Genomic DNA, 21,497 nt, shown 5'->3' with positions numbered 1-21,497 from the left:
GCCTTTTCTCGGTCGCGTTGGGACGAAAGAAAATTTGATTACAATTTTGTAGAAAGCCTACAATAGAGAATTTGAATGCATTGAAAGTAAATTGAACATTGATTGATGAAAACTGAACATTATAATTGACGAAAGCAGAAAATTACAATTGCTGGTGCAGGGGGCGGACACCATTGAGTTTGAAAGATTTTTGAATGACTAATACCCTCTATAATAGCATTCTAAACAAAAACCTAAGTGATAGGAGTAGACGTTTAAAAGACGAGGAATCATACTAAACTTTTACTAATATCAGAGCTATTTTACAACTGAAATAACTATTACAATGAAAAGAAAATTACAACTCAAACTTGAAGTAATATTTACAATGTGCGGCTGAAGTTGGGCAAACTGCGGCTGCGATAGTGTCAAGGGGCTAAGTAAAGCTGCGGTCCTTGACATCTGGACCCATTAGACATGGAAATGGCAATGCCGTACATGTATGAAATGTAATATATCAAGCCTGTCCAACCTAAACGTTCACGTGGGAGAAGAGAAAGGGGGGTATGGTGGAGAAATCAGCTCATTCTGTCGAGGCAACTAGAAAGTCGAGTTACTTGAGTGTAAAAGCATCTACGCCACTGCTTATGATTACGGATGCCTCTTGACGATGGTGATGACGATTTTGTTGACATCCCACCCAGATGGCAGGGAACAACGTTCCATGCAAATTCGTCTAGTAGGGAGGATCAGTCGGCACCAAACGATGTAAGTTGTTAAATAATGTTAGTTGTGGGTCACATGTCACATTTTCTAGCTCACGCTTTTTCTGTCAATTCATTACGGGTCACATGTTATTCCACCTTTGCTATTTTCATAAGTCGTCGTGTGCACACGTCACATGTATTAGAAACAGGTCACAAAACAGGTCACGTGTCACTGATTATGTCACATTCAGTTATTATTCTTAGTGCAACATCATAGTTAGGTTCTAGGTCATTGATCTGTCAGATCATTACGGGTCGCAGGCATCTGGACTATAGAGGTTTTCACCATTTTCTTGCCACTGATAATGGGTAGTCATATGGTGCAAGTGGTTGACGAAATGTGAAAACAGTTTTTGAAACAATTAACTGAACTCCAAACTGAGAATCTTCGGATGAGTGTGGCAATCGATGTTATGAAGTCAGAGATATCGTCGCTCAAGCACGATCAGCAAATAGAGATATCGCATCTCAAGCATGATCGGCAAAACAAATTAAACACTATTGTCCACATGCAAGGTGAAATCCGTACAAACTTGATGGACATCAGATCGAACATGCAGTACGTGATCAGCAAAACAAATTAAACACTATTGTCCACATGCAAAGTGAAATCCGTACAGACTTGATCGACATCAGATCGAACATGTAGTTTATGACCGAATCCATCGCCGCCTTGATTTCTAGTTCCAAGGAAGAAATCTTGACCAAATTCAGAGAGAAATCTGGGTTAAACATTGTCGGAGATTATGAAACTTTGGACAAGGTAATCAACATACCATGTGATCTCATAAAATGATATATGTTCATTTGTCGTATGAACTTTAACTATGATTATACATTTTATGTTACAGGTTGGAGATGCGGAAATAACAGTTGATTCTAAAGGTAAGGGTAAGATGGAAACCGTCGTTGACGTTGAATTTTCATATAGCTTACAACCTCCATCCTTCAATCTGGGTGTTTGTTTCACGCAACCAACACCCATAGAACCAACGAAATCGAAAAAGATGGAAACGTATGTTGAGTTTGTCGTATATGATGTTCTGAAGGATACGAAATCTGCTGAGAAGGTGGTAAGCCCAGATAATTCTGTCAGATATGTAAACTACTGTACGTTGCATGTTACAGCAAGTCACAGTCCATATCAAATTAATATGCAGGAGTCTCCTGTTTCTTCGCCATGTTCTGGATTGTCCGTTAAGAGGGCTCCTAGGCAGGCTAAAGCACTTCAATCTCTGCATGTTCATGAAGGGAAGCAAATTAAGCATTCAAGTAATGTCGTAATCTTCCAACACTACAATCAGTCTGCGAACCATGCCGATATTGCTAACTTTCAGAATTGGTTCCAGAGAGGATATAAGCCACATAACAAGTATGAATTATTTTTTGCATATCATTATAATTAGTTTGTTTATGAATAGCCAATTAAGTTTTCTTTGCAGGAAAAAGTTTAATGACCGAGATGATCATATTTGTCCACCTTTTCTTGTTGGTCAGTTTGTTGTCAGAAATAAAACATGGTGGTACGAACTTGTGTCTAGGGATGTGTCACTGAGTAGTTCGGTATGAATCCTTTTGTAAGTCTCAATTCATAAGAGTAGGTCATAGATTCTATGGTCATGGTCACAGCCAAGTACCTATATGTCACTGCCCACCTCCCTCTTACATTTCAGTGTCTATAAAGTTCGCAATGCCATGCGCATGGTTCATATGTCCCAATGCTGGTCACATTTTTTGTATGCATAACAGTTCACATGTAATGGTCACAGATAAAGGTGAATAGGTCACAATTAATATACAAAGTGCACTCAAGCATATTTTCTGGTCACATTTCACCCTGCACAATTTAAAAGATGGTGGTACGAACTTGTGTCTAGATATGGGTCATTGAGTTGTTCGGTATGTATCTCTTTAGAAGTCTCAATTCATATGAGTATGTCATAGATTCCATGGTCATGGTCACAACCAACTACCTATATGTCACTGCCCACATCCCTCCCTCTTACATTCCAGTGTCTATAAAGTTCGCAATGCCATACGCATGGTTCGTATGTCCCAATGTAGGTCACATTTTTTGTATGCATAACAGGTCACATGTAATGGTCACAGATCATTTGAGGTTGGTCATAGATAAAGGTGAATAGGTCACAGTCAATTTATAGAGTGCACTCAAGCATATTTTCTGGTCACATTTCACCCTGCACAATTTATATTTTAATTCAATCTTACAGTTTTCCATTTTTTTAGCATATGAATGTGTGCTTCTACTACATACGTCAGTTAGCAAGTAGTGGTAAAAACATCAAAGTCATCGCCACCACGACCGACACGTTGTTTCAAGCCAAGCTGAAGAAAATGTACCACAAATTCAAGCAAGATCCAGAGGTCATTGTCACGGATGAGAGACTCATTGCCGGCATCACAAGTGTACGAATTCCACTGAGCAAACCTTGGGCAGAAGTGGACCTTGTGTTCATGCCCATTCTGCCTACAAACAAAGGGCATTGGATGCTTGCAGTGCTTGATATTAAAAAGCAGACCTTACTTGTATTAAATTCGGTAAGGAAGACATACAATAACACCAAGGTCCTTATTGGAATTGATCCTTTCGTCAAAATAATCCCTCACCTCATGGACCGTATTAGAATTTGGAGAAAGGATTCGGATCCATCTGCTGACGATTCCAAGGAGTTGAAGGTGGTGTTTAATTCCTCCGTTCCACAACAGAATAACGGGTAATTTTTGTCACCGAGAATTTAAACATACTGTTATATTATGATTCTACACATAATGGACTGTAATTTTTTTCATTTTGCAGGCATAACTGTGGCATATATGTGATTAAATATGCCAAGTACATGCTGCATGACGATTTAGGATCAATGCCGATGAAATTTGATGCGGCTAGAGCACGGCTAGATGTTGCATCATTGTTATTCAAGCACCGTGAAATCAGTACAGAGAGAAAGACGTTCCTGCCAACCGGTGGAGATAGTATAGTTATTGAGTGACATTTGGGGTGTAGTCTGAAAATGCAGTAGAATGGAATGGAATGTAAAGTGTGGTAATGGATAATTTTTTTGTTTGCTTTGAACAAGGGTATTTTGTTCTGGGGATACTCTTTTGTATTGGATTTAAGCAACATTAATTAAACAATTGTTTGAGTTTTTGATTTCATGTGTCTTGAAATTATGTTTTGAATGTATTATTTGGCATGAGATATGTGTAACGTGTTCCATATTATTTTAACTGGATAACATGTCGCAACAAATGTCAAAGGATTCCATGATTTAGTTAGATCCTATTGTGAACAGGTCACACCAAAGGTCACATGTTGCAGAAAATGTCACGAAAAAGATCACATATCGTACAGTAGGTCTCAGTTATTTCTTGTTCTTATTGCAACATCACAGTTCATTTCAAAGGTCACTGACCAGGTCACAGTTTAATGTATATTGTTCATATCACAAACAACTGAAAATAGGTTACAGCAGAGATCACATGTTCCAATTCCTTATGCACAGTGTCTTGCGAACGGGTCACATGTCACATAAAAAGTCATTGAACATGTCACAATAAGTATAATATTCTTTGTGTACAATCATAATTCGTTGCAAAGGTCACAGGCAACTAGAAACATGTCATAGCAGAGATCACATGTTCCAATTCCTTATGCACAGTGTCTTGCGAATGGGTCACAGTACGGGTGACATGTCTCATAAAAAGTCACCGAACATATCATAATAAGTATAATATTCTTTGTGCACAACCATAGTTCGTTGCAAAGGTCACATGTCAATGTTTCAGGTTCACATAACAGCTAACAGACCATTTTTTACATGTGACACCCCACACTCGTTTGTAATGAAGTGAATGTAACACCCCCCCTGGTGACAGGTCGCACTATAATGGTCACAACACACGTCACAGGTTCTTTCAGGCTATACCCAATCCCTACCTGTCATGTTTGCCTGTATTTAAAAATGTGTTCATGTGGAAAGAACATTACAAGTACAATAGTAAAACATCCTTATTATAAGGTTTGAACTTGGAAATGTTGTTATTAAATGAATATTTGTGTCCTCTCACAAATTGTGTCCGATATTATTTTCAAACACTGAATGAAAAAGTAAACCAACTGTCTTAACGGAACCAAACCGTTGCAAGTTCTGTGATATGTATCATCAATTGACTTCCTTAACTTTTCTTTATTTTTTCGATTGAATCTGATTAAATGGAACCAAACCGCAGCAAGTTCTGCGATTGTGACCACTTTCACCGCAATGATTGCATTTGACAGTTATGTTATCTTCAACTGCTGATCTAAACCTCTTCTCAATAGGCCTTTCGCAACTTCACTTTTGATTAGGTGGTAACACAACTATGTTCTCGAAGTCTTTGGGCACTATCTATTCACTTGGATTTCCAACAGGGAAAACAGTTTCGTTGTAAGTATTCTTGTATGCTTCTTTCGTGTAATAATATGAACAAAACTCATATGAATCCCTCTTCACACTTGCAATCACAGCCAGAGCGTGTGGATACGGTAGTTGATCAACTTGAAGCATCCTACACATGCATGTACGCCCTTTTATATCAACAACAAAAGTTAAATTTTCACAGCTGGCTGAGAACATTGCCTGATTAATACGCGTAACCTACAACCAAAAAATAATATAACAAATGTCACTAAGAAGTTGACCACAACGAACAAGTTACAGGTCACAGATAACATTTCAGGCACAAATGTTGACATTACCCTCAAGTTTCTCATATCCGTGCTCATTTCCCTCATTTGCTTCTCATACTTGTTTGACAAGGTTGTGAAAGTGGCTTGCACGATTTCTCGATGTCTACAAAACCACGACTGTATGGTTTGTTGCAATAACTCCAACAAAGCTACGATGGAATAGTTCTTGACAGATTTTGTGACCGCATTAACCGACTCTACTATATTCGATGTCATTGTAGAACATCGATTCGTTGGCATGTGGAATCGTGACCATTTAGTAGGCCCAACACCGTCCTACAAACATAAACATGATTATCTGTTAATGATATATTTCACAATACCGTAATAAATGTATGCACAAGAATATAATTTGGTGGTAATATGTAATGTATTACCAGGTAACCCCTTATCTTTCCATTAATCGCGTCGAGCTGTTGCATGTTATATTTGTATTCTGACAACGTGTAGGCATGAACAACTGAATTAAATGTTTGTGTTATATTGTTACTTGATTTTTCATAACGTGACTTTAGATTTTGAAGGAGATGATTCGAACAAATTCCATGACATGTTCCTAGATACACCTTCTCAATAGCATTTTTGATGCTATTATGGTGATTCGATACAAAGCACAACCCTTCTCTATAGCCATACGCCTTCCTCAAGTTTTCGGAGAACCATGTCCACGAGGCATCATTCTCATTATCCCCAATCCCAAAAGCAAGTATGTATATGTTGTTATTTACATCCTGTGTACATGCTATAAATAACGTCCCACCATAGTGTCCATTTAAGTGCGTGCCATCAACCACAACAACCGGCCTACAATGTCCCCAACCTCGAATTGATGAGCTTAGCGCTATGAAGCAATATTTGAACCTACTGTTACCATCAAGCTCCAGATCTGTGACCGTTCCAGGATTTGTATGTTGCAACATGGCAAAGAATCTTGGTATATTATAAAAGAATCTGCCGGATCACCCCTAATTAGTTTCAAAGTTTCCTCCCGAGACCTCCACGTTTCACATAGTTCAACGATACTCCATACGTATGCAACACGTCATTACGTATATCATTCGGGGTATACAGAGCGTGTGACGATGTGTACTTGTATTTTATGCAGTGCAACACAAGTGCTTTTGTTACTTGCCTATGAGAACCAAGTACAATGTTAGAAGCACATCTGTGACCTTCTACAATATGCCTAATTTTAAACAACTCTGTTCTGGCCATCCTAGATACTCTACATATCCAATCACACTCGTCATGTGAACACTTGATAAGATAGTCCTTCTTATTTGACCGAACAACTACATATTCAAACATGTTTTGGATCGCATAAAAGGAAAAGCTCAGCTTCATGATCTCTTTGTTACGAAAAGCCCTTCCCATCTCTACGTCCTTAGCGTTGGCGACCGATACAACCGTGACCTCATGCTCATAATTGTCACACAACGGTTCTATTATCACCCCGCATATATTTGATGACATATCCATCAATGAAAATTTCGGTCCACTGGGTTGCACACCAAATGGTAACATTGCATTATTCTGTTGGCTATTTTCTTTCGTGACCTCAATGATATTGGATATTTGGATGGGTCACGATCCATATCTTTCAACGCCATGTATGACATCACATTATTGTCATTCTTGATCACAATTGGAGGCAGTTCACTATTCAAAACATACTTCATTGTGATTGCGACTTTAGTGGGATCCAATCCAATCTCAGCTATAACTGTATCCACCAGTTACATATACCCGCAATTACGATCGATTAAGACCAACGAAGGCTCTGAGCCATTCAATAAGCAAACGTGTATGTATCCCATTTCTGCAACACCAACTAGAATAATGTCAACCACAAAACAAGGTTTAGGTTACAACAAATGAATATCGCAGATTAGGACATGGAGTCACAATTTGCGGATAACAACAAATTCGTCGCAATTTCATTGCAAATCGTGAACAGGTCACGGCATCATGTCACATATCTGTCAAAGATTCAAATGGAGTACAATACGGTTATTACAGCAAATAAGTCAAAGTTTCAAATGCAAATGGAGAACAGATCAGAGCATTATGTCACAGATATTGAAAAGGAGTCGCAATACGCAGACGACAGCAAATGCGTCACCAATTCTAATGCAATTAAGATCACAGTCATAATTCACATATCACAGCGAGCGATTACATCACAGTGAATGCGTCGCATTTTGGACTGCAAGCTGTATATTATGACATACTAACCGTGGGTCAAAGGAAACGCGTCACAGTATTCAGTTCGTGTTAGGTGCTGACACTATGTACGACATGTATTCATTTTGTGAATGCAGAGCACAAGAGCCCACAAGCCACAGCATTAGAAATGCACATTACAATATACAGACTGCAGGTTACAACAAATGCGTGACAACTTTTATTTCACGTTACATATTGAGTAAATACAGCTCACACAGTCGTACCCGATAAAAATCGAAACCTCTGAATTCGACGACGGTTGCTAAATTAGATGCTGTTCAGACGAATCCGTTAGTCAATCTGCTGTTAAGCGATCGTCTTTTCCCAACTGTGACCTGGATTATGCGATCGACGTCAATCGAAGGAATTCCGTGAACAATAAAAAAGCAATTTCAATTTTTTTGTCGTCAGCTTGGAGATGAAACATTTTATTTTAGGGATGTGAATCTGTTATGATACAGACTAGCGTTGATGGAGATACGTTCCTAGTTTTTAGGACACTGATTTGGAAAGAGATTTTGACATACAGTTTTATATGATATCTGATTTCAGAAAATGTAAACCTGTTACCTTATTTTTGAATTGTGCCAAAGTTAGTATCGGTATTATGAAATTTTCCCTATTTTGTTATCTCCAAAAATGATTGACATTGACTTATCTTGGTATATTGATATGATGCACACAAAGCTCGATCTTAAGCAAGTTATTTATGCATGAATGTCGGGGCCCATCGAGAAAGGCATAATTATAGCAACATTGAAGATGTCGATACACAAAGTTGGTATGAATGATTTAATGATATCAACTGATGTTACTATAAGAGGGAGTAAATACACACAATATTCATTTTTTCTTGATCGATGATTTGTCTTATTAGATCTTTCTGATAATGTTTTTAATGAATCAATTCTCGTAAACGTATCCCAAAGAATGATGTAATCATTTTTTCTTTAATGCTTTTTCCACATAGTTTTTCATAGTAATATTTTAATGAGGCATATTATTTATAAATAGACCTTCAATAGGGAAGTGTTTCTAAATATTATATTATATATTACATGATCCATATTAATTCCATTTAAAGTATTCAATTTATCATAAACCCATCTTTATTCTTACTTGTAACCTATATGAGTTACTTTTGTAGGATTCATTATCTTGTAACTCATGAGGAATTGTAATTAGCTTATAAATAGTTTTTGAGCAAGGATGAATAATACAAGTGAAAATATTTTCTATACTCTTTCCTTTTTTATTTTTTTATCTTTCCTTATATATATATATAGTACTTGCTTTATTTTTCAACGATTTTTTTACTAATTTTCAATATTTATTGTTATTTTTTGTACTACAACAATAACATTTCAAACTCAATATAGAGTTATTGTGTAGGTATGACAAAATTTCTTGTCCTATCATGTCCTGCATTGCCTCACCTTGATTATTATTTATTTTATATTTTTAAAGTAAATTATATTTTAAAAAATAAAATAATAAAGTGGTGGTCCCTGTCTACTTTGCTGTCACCTCGTTCCCACCCAGTGTCCAAAAATTCTTGGCAAGGCAGACGGCGAGGATCCTTGCCCTGGCTTGCCCATCCTATTACTATGTCTACAACTATTACGAGTACAAAAATAAAATTCAAAGAAATTATGATTTTATTCAAACATTATTACATAAATTTAATAATATTTTTATTTTATCTAAAAGTATCGTTAGCATTTAAACAAGAAATATTCAGAAATGAGAAAAAAGGACAAACAAGTATAGTAAAATTTCATTCAATTAGAGCTAAAAATTAAATTATAAATAACTAAGGATATAATAAATAAATAAAATGCTTTGGCTAATTATTGAAAACAAAACCTTATGGGATGTTTCTGTAATTTTTAAAACTATAAGGATGTCTCCGAAATTATCATAAATCTCAAGGAGGTTTATGATCGACATTTGCCCAAAATTATAATTGATAGCTAAGAAAATAAAAATTGTAGATTCTACAAAATGTATGAATAAAAATAGGGTTTAATCAAATTAGAAGCAATTATAATTTTTGACAAACATGAGCTAAATTCTCCCAATTATATAGCATCCAATACTCAAAAATAATTGTATCTCAACCTTTTAAATTTTTTAATGAAACAAGCTATACATTTATAATTGTGTGCGCATTAACATATAGCGAAAAAAATGAACCTAACATATACATGAGAATATACATTCAAGATGAAATTGAAATAAACAAATATATCTCTTTTTCAACTGTTTAAAACTTTTTGATGAGATTATTTAAGACTTCGTCTTTTTTCATACTCGATATCAAACCACCTAAACAAAAATATTGTAATAAAAATTCTTATGATAAATCCATATACATGAGAATATACATTCAAGATGAAATTGAAATAAACAAATATATCTCTTTTTCAACTGTTTAAAACTTTTTGATGAGATTATTTAAGACTTGTCGTTTTTTCATTCTCGATGTCAAACCAACTAAAAAAAAATATTGCAATAAAATTCTTATGATATATTAAGTTGGCTTTGAACATATCTATTTCTAAAATATATTCTCCTTGATTGTTTTGTCCACAATAACAAGACTTTATATACAATTCAATACTCCAAAATTAGTTTGGTGAAGATACCATATTCGTTATGTACTCGAAGCTCGTATGATCATATTTATTTATAATGTCAGTTCTCTTTATTTTGTTCTTAACGCATAACAAGCATTTGTTTGTAACTCAAAACTCGAAAATTAATTTTATGCACATTCCATACTTGTCACGAAATCTGACTCATTTCTAATATATTTCTATGATATATGCTCTTCTTTTGACCTTAACTAATGACAAGTCTCTAAACCCGCGTGAACTATGTCTCAATCAGTACTAAAATCATCTTGATTTGCCTATATATTACCCATACGTATTTAGAGAGGAAAAAGTGAAAAAATTGACTTCTGAAAACGAGTAACAAATTTGACAAAATGAATTTTTGGATAGACGACAAGGACAAATCCAATCCCAGCACCTCCACAAAATTAGTGTTGTGGTGTGTGTCCCCGTATAGATTATTATGTTACGAGTTAACCATGAAAACACGCATTTCTGGGCCCCAATCAATGTTATTTAAGAACTTTCGAAAACAAGAATTCTAGTTAAGTCTTATAGTCTATACTCTATAGATACAAACTATTATTTGCTATCATTAAGCTTTATCTTCTAATCAAGATTGGGTGGGGAAAATGCAGCTTAATCTACAGATAGAGGGCCCTCATAACGGTGAATCAGAACAGGGAAACAGTTCTGATGATGAGCGAATAGTTATGACTTTAAGAAAGTAAGTCAATGGATGTTCTGTTTTGATTTCGTTCGTAGAGCTTTTCAAGTTATATGCATTTCTTGGCTTATTTTGGTAAATTAAGTCGAGAATTGATATGGGTACTTCTTAATTGCTTTGGATTTTCGTTGAATTTGCTTAATTGTTTGGTATTGATGTTGATTGTTTCTTGTTCTCAATTTTCCTAGTATATCTTTTCGAATTATAAGCATTTCTTGGCTGAGGCATCTCCAGTGCTACACCAAAACACCATTTGGTGAAGCTCTCCGGCACCAAAGTAAAGTCAAATTTGTCCTTTTTTCCCATTTGCCAAAGTAATCAATGGAGGGCATTTGTATCCACTGTGTTAGATATTTTTTAATAATAATAATAATTTATTATTATTATTATTGTTATAGTTGTTGTAGTTGTTTGATTTAATATTTTCATTTTTTTAATGGTATGATTTAATGTTTTCATTTTTGTAGTGTTTCTACTAATTGTACTATGTTTGTTTTATATTTATTAATGAATTTAATCTTTTCCTTAATTTAATGTAATTATTTATTTAGTAATTTATGCATTTTTAAAATAAATAAATAAGTAAATTCTCAAATAATTTAAATTATTAAGAATAAAAAAAGAGAAAAAACTAATTAAACATTACTCATTTGGTGTAAGTTTTGGTGTAATGGTTAGAGATAATTTTTAGTCTGATGCAAGATTTGATACAAAATGGTGCAAATTTTGGTGCAAGGTTGGAGATGGCTTGAATTTGGAAAATAAAGTTCAGAACTGATATGGGTTCTGCTTATTTGCTTTAAATCGTCGTTGAAATTTCTGTGTTTGGTATTTATGTTGATGGTTCCTTGTTCTTAATATAAATTTCCTCTTTGCTATCTTTGTTTTTCTCTCTCTTGGTTTTAGGATGAAAAAGGAAGTGGAGGTGATGGTGATCCATACGGTTCAGCAAGTTATAAGGCCTATTTTTGAGGATATGATTCGGAAAGTGGTGAGTGCAAACAATGAATCTTCTGATCATATCTAGCATGTTTTTGTGTGATTTTTTCTGAACATTTATGTTTTCATGCTCAAATGGTTGTTTCCTTGCAATTCGGTTGTTTTTGTAAGAACTAATTATTTTTGTATGATTCTTGTGAATAGATGATCCATATCGGTTTTTGTACTGGGGAAGGGATGGAGATTTTCGGTTGTGCTACATGTTTTTAATGGCTTCCATACAATGATGTGGTGATATGATTGTGTCAGGATTTCTTCACAAAAAAAATAATAATAATAAATAAATAAATAAAAAATAATAATAATAATAAAAAATTTCCCTACTTTTTTTGACACCTAATCTCTATGTAAACCATTATGTAACTCCATTATATACAAATAGCATTATTCGGGGACTCTTGATGTATAATTCTAGCATTATATTTGATGTTCTATCCTATTAATCACGTAAAGGTTGTACAACTTTAAACCATTCAACTAATTACATTGGTTGAAGCCAATTTGTTTAGACAATTGACATTTCAATTATTGTATTGCACTCTACAGTTCGATCCGAAAATAACAAACTAAGCCTTTTTCTCAATAAATTTCAAGTCTAATATTTTTTGATTGTCGTGTTCGTTTCATTGCTAAATCTAGAGAGAGATTTAAAACAACCGAATCCTTAGCAACTGCCACATATCACATTAGGTTTGTTCTACACCCAAGTATTCTGTCATGTTCTAGCTACATTGCTTGATTCTTATGAACAAGATCCTTGCAAAGTATGTTTCAACTTCTTATTAGTTTTATATAAATGGAAATTAGAAATTATGGGTAATGCTAAATTCCAGTGTGTTTAGAGCCATATTTGTGTAGCAGTTAGGTGTATTAGCTGAGTACCGTAGGTGTTCATTCAGTTATTCTTTGTTGACATGTCCAATAAATCTTATCCGTTTGACTAGTTTTCTTATCCAAGCGACCCGACTAAGATTTGATAATATGGGCGGATCAATAAAAAATTGACATTATTTGGTGAAAATTTTCTTACTGTGGCACTACATGTTGTGTTACTGAAAATGAGGCTCTTATATGAATATGTGTGTTGGGCAAGATCGTGGAAAAACAAAGAGCATAATATTTGTAGTACCTTGGTTATCCTATACATGACTTGGTGGACTATGTAGCATGGTTTAAGTACCACCATCAAGATCTGTCATAACCAGTTTGCTTTCTTCATAATTGTGAAAGTGACTTGTGATCTATCTTCCTTTGACCTTGAATTAAGGCAAATCTTTGTGCTAATAATTGCTTTCTGTAATTCTGGTGGTTTGACAATTAATAAATTTTTCATTCTCTGCAGGTAAAAGAGCAAATTCAATTGGCACAGGAAAAGTTCTTGACTGACCAGAATCAGTGAGGACTTATGTTACAGATTTGATCATTTTTCCGAGAAAATGATGGAGCCGAAAGCACATACCTATATAAAAAGAATCTATATAAGGCCCCCTTTATATACATATACATAATACATGTGTGTGTGTGTGTGTGCATGTGCATGTGCGTGCGTGTGTGTGTGCGTGCGTGCGCGCCACAGTTCTTATAATCATTGCCAACAAATCTCTTGTGTCATATTCAGGAACTCTTTGGACAAGGCTATTACGCCAAGACCAAGAAATTTAGAGCTGAAATTCTTAGACGAAGTGTCTGATCCAGTTTTGACAGGGAAGGAAATTAAAGGACAAGAAGGGACTCACATTCAAGTTTCTCTAGTTGATAATGTAACTGGGCTTCGTGTCATCTCTGGGCCTGAAGCCTCAGCAAAGGTGGAGATATTAGTTCTCGAGGCTGGTCCTAATGATTATGCACTCAATGGGAGTCTTAAAGACTTCAGTAATAGCATCATTAGAGAAAATGAGAAGACAAAGCCCCATTTTCCTAAACCTGTTTATATATGTCTCAAGAAAGGCATTGGTATTTTGTCTGATGTCAGGTTAGGACATGATGCACGCTGGATGAAGAATTGCAAATGCAGACTAGGGGCAAGAGTTGTGGATATATTTGATGGATGTACTGTGAAAGAAGCATGGACAAAGTCATTTATGGTCCAAGATAGCCGCGGCAAATGTAGGTAGCACTTACTCTGATAAGTCTTCTGGTTTCCTTAAGAATTTATTATGTGCTATAACATAGACAACATATTCGGTACATAGTATTAAATAGGATTCAACTCGACTATACAATAGATGAGATTTTTAACTTGTTTTAGTTTTCGAATCCAATTCACCTTATGTTATCTCATTCATAAATGCATATATCAATAATGTGCTTGTCTGTGTCCTTTATAGTCTCCTTATAATTTAAATTCAAAGTCAAAAAATAAATTTAACCGTACATTCATAACTACTATCCACTTATTATCCACTAAATTCGTGGGACCCATTACTCCTCTTCATTATAATCACATTTTAAAATATTCCAAACAAGCACTTAGTCTTTTTCTCCTAGCAATCTAACCAGGTCGTTGCCCTGCTAGTCTCCTCTTTATTTGTGTAGCTAGATCTATCAAAATATAAGCAAGACTTGGTGGGGGTAAATCATCGAAATTCCATGGCATTTGATTGACATTTCATAAATGAGGATAAAGAAATCAGTATAACTGCTGGTTTCTGTTTTGCAGTGTATGAGAAGCACTACCTACCATCTCTTTCTGATCCTGTATGGAGATTAGACAACATTGGTAAATACGGAGCTCCATATAAGCGTCTGTGTCAGGCAAATATTTCCACAGTACAGGAATTTTTGTTTTTACTCTCAGTTGATCGTCAAAGGCTCCAAAAGGTATTGATCAATACACTATCCCCTTTTGTTTAACCTTGCAATGCTTTTTACTCATGCAGTCAGCTTTTGCTTATTCTATTTGCACATATTGAGTAAAAAGCACTTAATATTAGTTGCTTGTTTTGGATATATAAGTTTGTTTACATTTGAACCTATCAAACACCAATCTGTTTGTTTTGGTCATCCTCTCTATAGAAGCAATGAGGCAGTTAACTTGCCCCTTATTGATAGATTCATGGCCAAATTTTTACTCATTTATGATGTCTCCACGTATGCACGTGTTTTATTTACTTAAAATACACGTATTTCGAATTTTTTGCATAGTCTTTTTTGGTAATCTATTGTAGAATATTAGTATAGTCCCTGTTTGGTTCTGATACTAATCAGATTAGTATCAGAATCTGATAGTTTGAAAGTGGAATTTGAATTAAAAAATTGTGTCCAAGAAAAGTCAGACGGTTGAAGGACAACCCATCATTCACGCTTCCTTTCATTACCCATTCTATGCTTGTGCTGTGAGCGTGGAAGTAAATTATTTTTTCCAAAGGATAAAACAGTCTTTGAACACAATTAGTGCATGATGACATGGAAGAAAGATATCCATTTTGTCATAATTGGTCTGCCGAGAAATTATATTTAATTGTTTAAGGGCCCACGAATTGGTGACAAAAAATCTTGCAAAATTGGGCATCAGAAAAAGGCAGTCTCTAGCAAGATAATTGAGGGCTTGTTTGAGCACCATTTTTTCAAAGAATAGGCCATTGTTTGGTGGGGATTAAAATTAGATTTTTAATAGATTTTGATAAGAGTTGATGAAATGCATGGTTGGAAAGTTGTGGGTCCTATGAACGATGTGGTTAAAATTAATCTTTGTCTTTGATTTAGATTGAAATCTATATTTTAATCCTTACTATACAGGGACTAGATTTTGTAATAGCAATTTTTTGGAGAACATGTGATTAAAAATTAGAGAGATGTTTTAAGTTTACGCGTAAAATTATTTTATTGAGAGAATGTGTGATTAGAAATTAGTTTTTTATAAAAAAAAAATGAGCTTTAAAGTAATAGGGCTCAGACGAAGGCTGAATAAGAAAGGAAATGAATATTTGTCATCTATTATTGATAGTAGGAATAAAGATGCATTGTCATGTACTTAGATTTTACAACTAACAAAGGAGGTCCTGAAAAAAGTATTATGCATATAACTAAATTGAGTTGATTGAAATGGAGAAGTGTTAAACAGACTCTACGTGATAGGTACATCCCTGTAAGATTAAAGGGCAAATTCTTCCAAACAATTATCATACGCATTATGCTTTATGATATTTCATATAGGTAAACAAAATGTCCATAGGATAAACACATCAGAAAGGAAATCTTAAGATAATAAATTATTATATGCGCCAATAACTAGAGTTGATACTTGACATTGATTAAGGATAAATTAAGGGAACAACGTCTTAGGCCGTTAGTATTTGTTTTGCTTGGACTTAGAAGCTTCCATTCACAAGAGCAGTGCAAATCTAGTAGAATAAGTTAGAAAAGAGAGGGTGCAACAACCTAGTTGTTCGTGTGAATCCCCCAAGCTTGCGATATCGTTGACAAGTAATAGTAATATTAGTGAGTTAGTATTGTCCTACACCAAAAAAACCTTAAATTGAATTTTATTAATCCGTTATCAAATTCGAATGTATGTGACAAAAGAGATTTATTTTAGTTATTTTAAATTAATATACTAATTAATTAAGATTATATTTATCTAAAATATGAGATGAATGTGTTGAAATTTGAATCCACCTATTATTATCATATTTCAATTCTCGACCTATATAATTTAGTGTGATTTGTGTATTCATGACAATCAATCATTCAATTTTCATTTAACTATATCTCCCGAGGTAAGTTAAACATGTTCTAAGCTCCATCCATTCCTATACCGACGAATCAAAGGAAGTATTAAACAAGGATTCTTGCAGCTAATCCTAAAGTGGTCGAGTACAAGGTGTAGGTTGTTTTATATGAAAATTTATGACTTCCAAATTTTCTCTTGATTACGATTGAAGTGACGATTATAGTCTTAATATAATTAGGAAATTATACATTACATTGTAGCTTAGACTATTAATTTCATATTATTTCTCTGAATTTATTTCTTTCATATATTATCAATTTAAATTATACATCTGAATTGACTCTCTATAATTTGGAATAATAGTCGAATAAATTTTTTCGAGATGCGTACAGATAATTGGTGCAGGTTCTAAGACATGGAAGACCATTGTAGATCATGCTCTTCGATGCACCATTGACGATAGAAGGATATACTTCTACAACTCTTCAGCTGAATATAAAAAAGGTGTAGTTTCTGATACTGTGGGACAACTGAAAGGGGTACTACGTAACTGCCAGTTTGTTCCCATTAAAAGTGCATGTGAGGCTGAAAAGGTCTGCCTTTCTCCAATCATTTGCTTGCTCTTTCTTTGTAGGGTAACAAATGTTTTCTCCCTAACAGTCTGATTCTAATGAGTTAAGAGTCATATTTTATAGGCTGAGGCACAGAAGTTACTAGCATCTGCTTTTGAAAATCGGATGGATGTAATCTCTTTCGATGATGAAACTTCTTTTTTGCATCAGTTTCCATGCATATCAAACGATAACAATGTCAACTCCTCTGGGCTGGACGGTCTTGATGGCTGTAGTTGCAGCGTCATTGAAAATAATGATCGAAACGATCCTACACTGCCAGTTACCTCATCTCAGGGAATCGGTCCATCTATCATTCATTCTAATATTTCCTGTAATTTTGGCTCGGCCAGCTCCAAAAATGTTGAATACTCACATGAACTGCCTCTAGGGGCTCCAGGGGAGGGCCCAAGTTGCTCAATGTTGGATTTTGATCATCTGTTGGAAAATTTTGGGGACAATGAACCTCTATTATCTCTTATTTTCAGCAATAACAACGTTCCCGAGATCCCTAGGGTTGAATCGCATCCTGATCAACAAAGTACTGCTGGAAGTATTGGCTTTGTTGGTGCTGTTATTACTCTACAATGGTTGTTTCGTGTAAGAAAAAAGGTTGCGTCTCTAGGAGATTGTCAGGTTCGGAAAAGGCAGAGGCTAGGTTGCATTTGAAGGTTCTTTTAGAAGGTTAAATATATTGGTGTTGACTAAACTCTTAGTGAAATTTCATGTTGACGACTAAATTTCATTTTGTTTCTAGTTGGTCACTAACTTGAATTTTTTTTCTAGTTGGTCGCTATATAGTTTTGTCGATCTGACTGCTGGAAAATGTGACGTGGCAGTTTAGTTATTTGCCAACGAGCCTACCACATCAGCTTTTCCAGTTGTCAAACTAAGGGCAATGGATAGAATCACCAAATTGTAACCAATGTTTAACCAACTTGAGAAAAAGTTCAAAAAAAGTGACCAATTTGGAAACCAATATAGTTCAATGACAACATGAAGTTTTATTAAGTTCAGTGACCACCAGTGTTTCTAGCCTTCTTTTTTGCAACATTTGCAATTGAAGAAAAGCAACAAACTTTGGAATTGGATTTGCATCAAATGCATATAGATATACACGTTGGAGGTCAATAAGTCTTTTATCTCATAAGCCATGAAAGAAAAAATGCACTTCGGGTTAGAGACTTTACCAACGATGGGAAACTTGCAAGTTTTTTCTCGTTCTTTCCCATTAAATGGAGTGTGTTCTTGGAGATATTTATATTATGCAAATGCTAGAGGGGAATGGCTATGAGAAAGTTGAATTGGACTTGTAATGGAAACTAGTTCGTGCTCTATGAGATGACAATTGCTGGAATTCTTCCTGTGTCGAACTTGGCATGCAAAGTCGATTCAAGAAAGAATTCTTAGCTTCAATTAGCCTCTTCATTTCTAAGTGCTTTAGGTTTTTATGTGCCTGATATAGTTCCAAGGCAACTTTTTGTGGGAGTTGGGATGGAAGATTGTACGGAAATGCCTAGCAAGTTGATTCAGTAGATGTTCAGTACACAATTAGTGCATGATGTAAAGAGGAGGTTCCACAATATTAGATTTAATCAACAATGAAAATACAGTAATGAATGTATTAAAACACAAAATCGGAGATCTCATTAAAGGTGCCCTAAGGCAGTAACAAGATGAAGATTCGGCTAATGAATAAGATGCTTCTTCCACCATCAGACCACTGCGAGTGTTAATCACACACCAAGGCTTAGAAATTAGGATGTTTTCGCACTCAGACCAAAGATCACCCAAGATCATAGAAGATACAATCTTCTCACTTCACAAATCGGTTCACCCAAGAACACAGTACACTTCTCAGTGATAATCACTCAAGATTACAAAAACAGTTTTGAGCAAGTGTTGAAAATCAAGGAGATCGATGATTTTCAGAGAGGAAGAAGGAGATGAACTCGAACGGCCAGAGTAAAAATGAAGAGTCTAGAAGAATGAAAAAAATATATAGAGTCTCAAACCCTAGGACTCTCTTTTATATGAGTCACCAAATGGTCAATCATCCAATGGACATGGAGTTGACACATGGCATCATCATGAGGGTCCAAAGGAGAAACACGGTTTTGCAAATTAAAAGTGCGTTTTTTAAGGGACTAGCTAACACGTTCAAAAACAGCAAATAAAAGTCAGCTGATCAACTCACACTACATCATTGTGCCACACCCTTTCAATCTCCACCTTGGTACAATGATTCGCATACACTCAACAGTGGGGTTGCTTCCAGTTTTGAACATCAATTGCACTCATGTTAGATACTCAAATCAGCATGCAGTGATGTTTAACATGTTCAAGCAGTCCAAGAACTTGTTAAGGGGTAGCAACTTTGTACCTGCATCAGCGGGGTTAAAATTAGTAAAAATTTTTTCAATTTTCACAACTCCTTGTGAAATTATATCCCTTATAAAGTGAAATCTAACATCAACATGTTTAGATCTATTATGTAAAACTGGATTTCTACTTAAATGAATGGCTGACTGACTATCAGAATAAAGAACTACTTCTTTAACAAAACCAAATTCATTTAATAACCCTTTCAGCCATATTCCTTCTTTTATAGCATCTGTTGCAGCAATATATTCAGTTTCAGTAGATGATAATGCAACAATCTTTTGAAGCTGTGATTTCCAGCTAATGCAAGAATTACATAAAGTATACATATAGGCTGAAGTTGACTTCCTATTGTCCCTATCACCAGCATAGTCTGAATCAGTGTATCCTCTCAAAACAACACCTTCAGTTTGTTTTCTAAACTGAGTACCTAAATCTGATGTACCTTTAATATATCTAAGAAGCCATTTCATGGCTTCCCAATGAGCTTCACCTGGATTTGACATATATCTACTCAAAACACTTATAGAATATGCTAAATCAGGCCTAGAACAAACCATAAGGTACATGACAGACCCAATTGCATTAGAATATGGCACTCTTGCCATCCTTTCAAATTCTTCTTTAGATTTAGGACATTGTTCACTTGAGAGTTTAAAGTGATTTGCTCCACCTCAATTTCAACCCCCTTTTCCACATTTTCATCTCGATTCAAGGGCTCTATTTTATCTTCAGATTTAGGGCAGGGTAGATCATCTTCATTAAATATCACATATCTACTGATTATGATCTTATAGCCTTTGTTTTCCCTTACCCATAGCCTATACCCCTTCACTATAGCCCAAGAATACACATTTAAGGGCCCTGGGTTCTAATTTTCCTTCAGATTAGTGTGCAAAAGCTGCACAACCAAATACCCTCAAGTTACTGAAGTCAACAGGTTTTCCATTCCACATTTCTTCAGGGGTTTTAAAGTGTATAGCACTAGAAGGGCTTCTATTAATCAAATAACTAGCAGTTTTAACAGCTTTCCCCCAGAAAATCTTAGGTTGAACTCAAGAGCATACATCTCACTTTCTCAAGAATTGTACTATTCATTCTTTCGGCCAAACCATTTTGTTGTGGGGTGTGTGCTACTGTACGATGTCTTAATATACCAAAAAGTTTGCACAACTCATCAAATTCAAAATTGCAGAATTCCAAACCATTATCAGTTCTTAATACCTTAATATTTTTGTCAGTTTAGTTTTCAATCAAAGTTTCCAGTTCTTGAACATACCAAAAGTATCAGATTTTGATTTTAAAAGAAAAGTCCAATTTTTTCTAGAAAAATCATCAATAACTGACAAAAAATATTTAAAATCAGTATGAGTTGTTACAGAAGCTGGTCCCCAAAGACCAGCATGCAAATATTCAAGTATAGACACAGATTTATGCATTACAGGTCAGAAAGGTAATCTATTATGTTTTCCAAGAATGTAATAGTCACAAAAACTAAGTTTTTCTATGTTATCCTTTCCAAAGGCACTCTGTTTATTCAAAATCTGTAGCCCTTTGTCACTAATATGGCCCAGTCTTTTATGCCATATATGTGACTTGTCATTTTGGACTGAGATTGCTGCTGATGTGGACTCCAAAAAAATTTCAGTTTGTAAAATGTACAGGCCATGTCTCTTGTGAACCCCTCAAGATTTTAATGTATCCCTTATTAATCAATATGTCATAGTTTAGGTCATCTAGAACCCCTAAGGAAATTAGATTTCTTT

The 21,497-nt window shown here is 35.0% G+C and overlaps 2 protein-coding genes across 4 annotated transcripts; one reads left to right on the top strand and one right to left on the bottom strand.

Annotated features, from left to right (window-relative positions):
- Positions 1–5,155: 5,155 nt before the first annotated feature.
- Positions 5,156–6,416, bottom strand: LOC111400478. The gene is made up of 3 exons (XM_023027892.1): positions 5,874–6,416; positions 5,506–5,772; positions 5,156–5,404 (listed from the first exon to the last, which is right to left on the bottom strand). Exons 1-3 carry the CDS (start codon positions 6,414–6,416, stop codon positions 5,156–5,158), a joined length of 1,059 nt encoding a protein of 352 aa, XP_022883660.1.
- A 4,338-nt stretch (positions 6,417–10,754) lies between these two features.
- Positions 10,755–18,101, top strand: LOC111401691 (calmodulin-binding protein 60 A-like). Of its 3 annotated transcripts, XM_023029551.1 has the most exons (8): positions 10,755–10,884; positions 10,979–11,067; positions 11,974–12,058; positions 13,409–13,461; positions 13,685–14,172; positions 14,726–14,886; positions 17,131–17,331; positions 17,434–18,101. In XM_023029551.1, exons 2-8 carry the CDS (start codon positions 11,054–11,056, stop codon positions 18,016–18,018), a joined length of 1,587 nt encoding a protein of 528 aa, XP_022885319.1. In that variant the 5' UTR covers positions 10,755–10,884; positions 10,979–11,053; the 3' UTR covers positions 18,019–18,101. The 3 variants fall into 3 exon arrangements, with proteins under 3 accessions (XP_022885319.1, XP_022885320.1, XP_022885318.1); XM_023029552.1 differs by lacking the exon at positions 10,755–10,884 and having other exon boundaries at positions 10,891–11,067; positions 17,521–18,101; XM_023029550.1 differs by lacking the exon at positions 10,755–10,884 and having other exon boundaries at positions 10,891–11,067.
- The last annotated feature ends 3,396 nt before the right edge of the window (positions 18,102–21,497 follow it).

Source organism: Olea europaea, chromosome 10, assembly GCF_002742605.1.
Source record: "Olea europaea var. sylvestris chromosome 10, O_europaea_v1, whole genome shotgun sequence".
In the NCBI taxonomy this organism is placed as follows: domain Eukaryota; kingdom Viridiplantae; phylum Streptophyta; class Magnoliopsida; order Lamiales; family Oleaceae; genus Olea; species Olea europaea.
The sequence above is the reverse complement of the archived record's forward strand: the minus strand, read 5'-3'. Positions and strand labels throughout refer to the sequence as shown.

What these genes read in the sequence shown, in the direction of transcription:
- LOC111400478 (XM_023027892.1), bottom strand. Translation starts at nt 6,416, where the DNA reads ATGTTGCAACATACAAATCCTGGAACGGTCACAGATCTGGAGCTTGAT. An exon ending in GAAAGATAAGGGGTTACCTG is followed by an intron (nt 5,773 to 5,873) that starts GTAATACATTAC and finishes TTATGTTTGTAG; the next exon opens with GACGGTGTTGGGCCTACTAA. An exon ending in CGGATATGAGAAACTTGAGG is followed by an intron (nt 5,405 to 5,505) that starts GTAATGTCAACA and finishes TTTTGGTTGTAG; the next exon opens with GTTACGCGTATTAATCAGGC.
- LOC111401691 (XM_023029550.1), top strand. Translation starts at nt 10,973, where the DNA reads ATGCAGCTTAATCTACAGATAGAGGGCCCTCATAACGGTGAATCAGAA. An exon ending in ATAGTTATGACTTTAAGAAA is followed by an intron (nt 11,068 to 11,973) that starts GTAAGTCAATGG and finishes TCTTGGTTTTAG; the next exon opens with GATGAAAAAGGAAGTGGAGG. An exon ending in AGGATATGATTCGGAAAGTG is followed by an intron (nt 12,059 to 13,408) that starts GTGAGTGCAAAC and finishes CATTCTCTGCAG; the next exon opens with GTAAAAGAGCAAATTCAATT.